Source organism: Nicotiana sylvestris, chromosome 9, assembly GCF_000393655.2.
Source record: "Nicotiana sylvestris chromosome 9, ASM39365v2, whole genome shotgun sequence".
Classification (NCBI taxonomy): domain Eukaryota; kingdom Viridiplantae; phylum Streptophyta; class Magnoliopsida; order Solanales; family Solanaceae; genus Nicotiana; species Nicotiana sylvestris.
Genome location: NC_091065.1, coordinates 29,843,088 through 29,846,793, shown reverse-complemented (window position 1 = coordinate 29,846,793; position 3,706 = coordinate 29,843,088). Strand labels below are relative to the sequence as shown.

At 37.3% G+C, this 3,706-nt stretch overlaps 1 protein-coding gene across 1 annotated transcript; it reads left to right on the top strand.

The window, feature by feature from the left end:
* The first annotated feature begins 556 nt into the window (after positions 1-556).
* LOC138877380 (uncharacterized) lies at positions 557-3,440 on the top strand. The gene is made up of 6 exons (XM_070156988.1): positions 557-698; positions 885-1,064; positions 1,344-1,801; positions 1,858-2,056; positions 2,426-3,078; positions 3,309-3,440. The coding sequence occupies exons 1-6, from the start codon at positions 557-559 to the stop codon at positions 3,438-3,440; spliced, it is 1,764 nt and encodes a 587-aa protein (XP_070013089.1).
* The last annotated feature ends 266 nt before the right edge of the window (positions 3,441-3,706 follow it).

Sequence of the window (3,706 nt, the reverse complement as noted above, 5' to 3'; positions counted from 1 at the left end):
GATTTTTTAAAAACTAACGTGGATTGTTTTGCTTGGTCCCACTCTGATATGACAGGAATACCACCGGAGGTAATGACTCACAAATTAAATGAAGACCCATCGTATCCCCCTGTCAAACAAAAGAAGAGAAAGAAAGGAACTTTCGAAAATCAGGTGATTCAAGATAAGGTTCAAAAATTACTAAATATTGGGTCTATCCGTGAGGTAAAGTATCCTAATCGGTTAGCCAATACTGTTGTGGTACCGAAAAAGAATGGTAAGTAGCGACTTTGTGTAGATTACATAGACCTTAACAAAGCTTGTCCTAAAGATTCTTTTCCATTACCACATATAGATCAACTAAGTGATGCTAATGCATGACATAAATTGTTACGCTTTTTAGATGCGTATTTAGGATACAATCAGATCAAAATGTATCCAATAGATGAAGAAAAAATTCATTTATAACAGATAGGGGGACTTACTGTTATAAGCTAATGCCTTTTGGTCTCAAAAATACTGGTGCAACATATCCAAACTAGTGACCAAAATGTTCCAAGAACATTTGGAAAAAACAATGGAGGTTTACATAGATGACATGCTCATTAAAACTCAACATTCAGGGGATCATATATCACACTTGTCTGATACGTTTCAGATCTTGCGAAAATTCAATATGAAATTAAATCCGAAGAAATGTGCATTTGGTGGTGCATCAGGTAAGTTTTTAGGTTTTCTTGTTTCTAACTGTGGTATTGAAGTGAATCCCACATAGATTAAGGCCATTGAAGAAATTCCTGACATGCTTACAAGTAAAAAAAAAGTGCAGAGGTTGACAGGAAGAATTGCAGCCTTGGGGAGATTCATTTCTAAATCATTAGAAAAATGCTTTAAGTTCTTTTCAGCTCTTAAAAAGCAAGATCAATTCGAATGGTCTAAGGAAAGTCAGCAGGCACTCAAAAATTTGAAGACATACCTGTCAAATCCGCCATTACTCGCAAAACCAAAGACCGGGGAAAGATTGCACATCTACCTTGCTGTCTCAGAAGTAGCAGTAAGTGCTGTTTTAGTCCGTGAAGACCAAGGTAAACAATCTCCGATCTATTATGTCAGCAAATCTTTATTAGATATGGAGACGTGGTATCCTCAGTTAGAAAAGCTAGTACTTGCATTAATCATGGCATCTAGAAAATTAAGGCCTTATTTTCAATGTCATCATATCGCTGTAGTAACTGCTTATCCATTACGCAATATATTACATAAACATGAGTTGTTAGGTAGGTTAGCCAAATAGGCTATAATATTAAGTGAATATGACATCGTATACCAGCTTAGAACCATAATAAAATCTCAAGTGTTAGCAGATTTTGTGGCTGATTTTAGCCAAGGAATACAATTGGAAGCAGAAAAGGAATTACAAGTGTTCAACGGCTCTAATACGGGAATTTGGACCTTATTTACTGATGGTTCCTCTAATGTGAAGGGTGCAAGTTTGGGAATTGTTTTGGTACCACCTAAGGGTGAAACCATTCGACAAACCATTAAATGTCATTCTATAACTAACAAAAGCGATTCACCGCTCGTAGTTAATCAAATGTTGGGGACTTATACGGCCAGGAAAGCACGGATGCAGCAGTACTTAGAGAAGGTACGGGATCTGGTCAGGCAATTCCAAACCTGGAAAGTTATGCAAATATCAAGAGATGAAAATGTTGAGGCGGATTCCCTAGCCAATCTCGCATCTACAGCAGACGGGACAATCAATGAAAATGTTTCCGTAATTCATTTGTTTCATTCAGTGCTCGATCCAGACAAAAATGAGGTAATTTTAATAACTTAACCTAGGATTGGAGGAACAATATTTTTGCTTTTTTTCAGTATGGAACCGTCCCTGAAGACAAGAAAAAAGCTCATGCGCTTCAAAAAAGGTGCTCGATATTGTTTAAAGCAAGGCAATCTTTATCGAAAAATGTTCGATGGTCCCTTAGCAAAGTGCCTCGGGCCTTCACAGACGGAATATGTAATGAGAGAAATACACGTGGGGCATTGTGGAAATCACGGCGGAGGAAGATCACTGGTAAGAACCATGATTAGGGCAGGTTATTACTGGCCTAAATGGAAGAAGAAGCGGAAAATTTTGTGGATAAATGTGATAAGTGCCAAAGATATGGTAATAACATGCATAGACCTGCGGAGTTGTTACATCTGGTCATTGCACCATGGCCATTTTTGAAATGAGGGATGGATATTGTGGGCCCACTACCACAAGCAAAACGACAGGTAAAATGCTTGCTTGTACTTACTGACTATTTTACTACAGGGGTGGAAGCAGGAGCATTCAAACAGGTGCGAGAAAAAGAAGTTAGAGATTTCATTTGGCGAAATATCATATGTCGATTCGGTGTGACAAAATAAATCGTGTGTGATAATGTCCCTCAATTTATAGGCGCACAAATTACAGAGTTTTTGCAAAGTTGGCAGATCAAAAGGATTACATCCACACCTTATCATCTGGTGGGTAATGGACAAGCTCAGTCAACAAACAAAGTCATTATCAACAATTTAAAGAAGCGTTTGGAGAAGTCCAAAAGTAATTGGGCAGAATTGTTAGCTGGTGTTTTATGGGCATACCGCACAACAATAAAAACAAGCACGGGAGAAACACCATTTTCATTGGTTTATGGAGCTGAAGCTTTAATTACAGTTGAGATAGGAGAGCCAAGCACAAGGTTTACACAAGTGTCAGGAGAGTCTAATGGCGAAGAAATGCGCATGAATCTTGATCTACTTGAAGGAAAAAGGGAAGCTTCATTAATAAGAATGGCAGTACAAAAGCAGGTCATAGAACGATACTACAATCGAAAAGCACGCCTAAGATTCTTCAAGATTGGGGATTTCGTGTTCAAAAAGGTTTTTCAATCTACAAAGGCAGCCAATGCGGGGAAATTGAGTCCAACCTGGGGAAACACCCTACAGGATTCATGGTATTGCAGGAAAAGGAGCATACGAGCTGGAAATGATAGATGGCAAGATACTACCTTCGCACTGGAATGCCATTCAACTAAAGAGATACTATTTCTAAGGAATAACCACGGTCAGGTATCAAAATTTTAAAATTTTATTTTTGAATTGTTAAAATTTTACTAACAATTTTAGATGATAGGCCAAAAAGCTAGCCCGTACTAAATGACGAATCATGACTTGCAAGGCACGTGGAATAAATTAAAATTCCCGGTCTAGGTTACAACTATTCTGATAGAAATTCAGTCGGGTTAAGCAGTCTTCATCTATAATCGCACCTTCGATTCCTGTGTGTTTTTCCTTTTCAGGAAAAGGATCAAATGAGAGAAACAATCAAGTGCTCGAGACTTCATATTTCAACGCTCAAACACTTGGGGGACTATATAATATATGTGTTTAAGGAAGGAAAAGAATTGGAAATAATCAAAGGTCAAGCATGAGAAGTTTACTCATTGAGTGAGAGCAAAGTCACAAGCTAAAGCCAAAGAAAAACCTTATCATAGTTAGGGTAAAGGCAATCTATTGAAATGGGTTATAAGTAGAAACCTTGTATTCATTTTTTTTTTGAAATTTGTTATAAGGAAAACAATTGCGAGAATGTTATAGAAGTAATTCATATACATGTAAAGTGTTATTTAAACCTTGACAAAGTTCAAATAAAAACTTGTCAATGTTATTCCAAAAAACATGTGTATTCCTATTTCTT

Coding starts and splice junctions, on each gene's coding strand:
- LOC138877380 (XM_070156988.1), top strand. CDS start 557: ATGGAGGTTTACATAGATGACATGCTCATTAAAACTCAACATTCAGGG. Junction 1,802..1,857: donor TCGATCCAGACAAAAATGAG/GTAATTTTAATA, acceptor GCTTTTTTTCAG/TATGGAACCGTCCCTGAAGA. Junction 3,079..3,308: donor TAAGGAATAACCACGGTCAG/GTATCAAAATTT, acceptor TTTCCTTTTCAG/GAAAAGGATCAAATGAGAGA.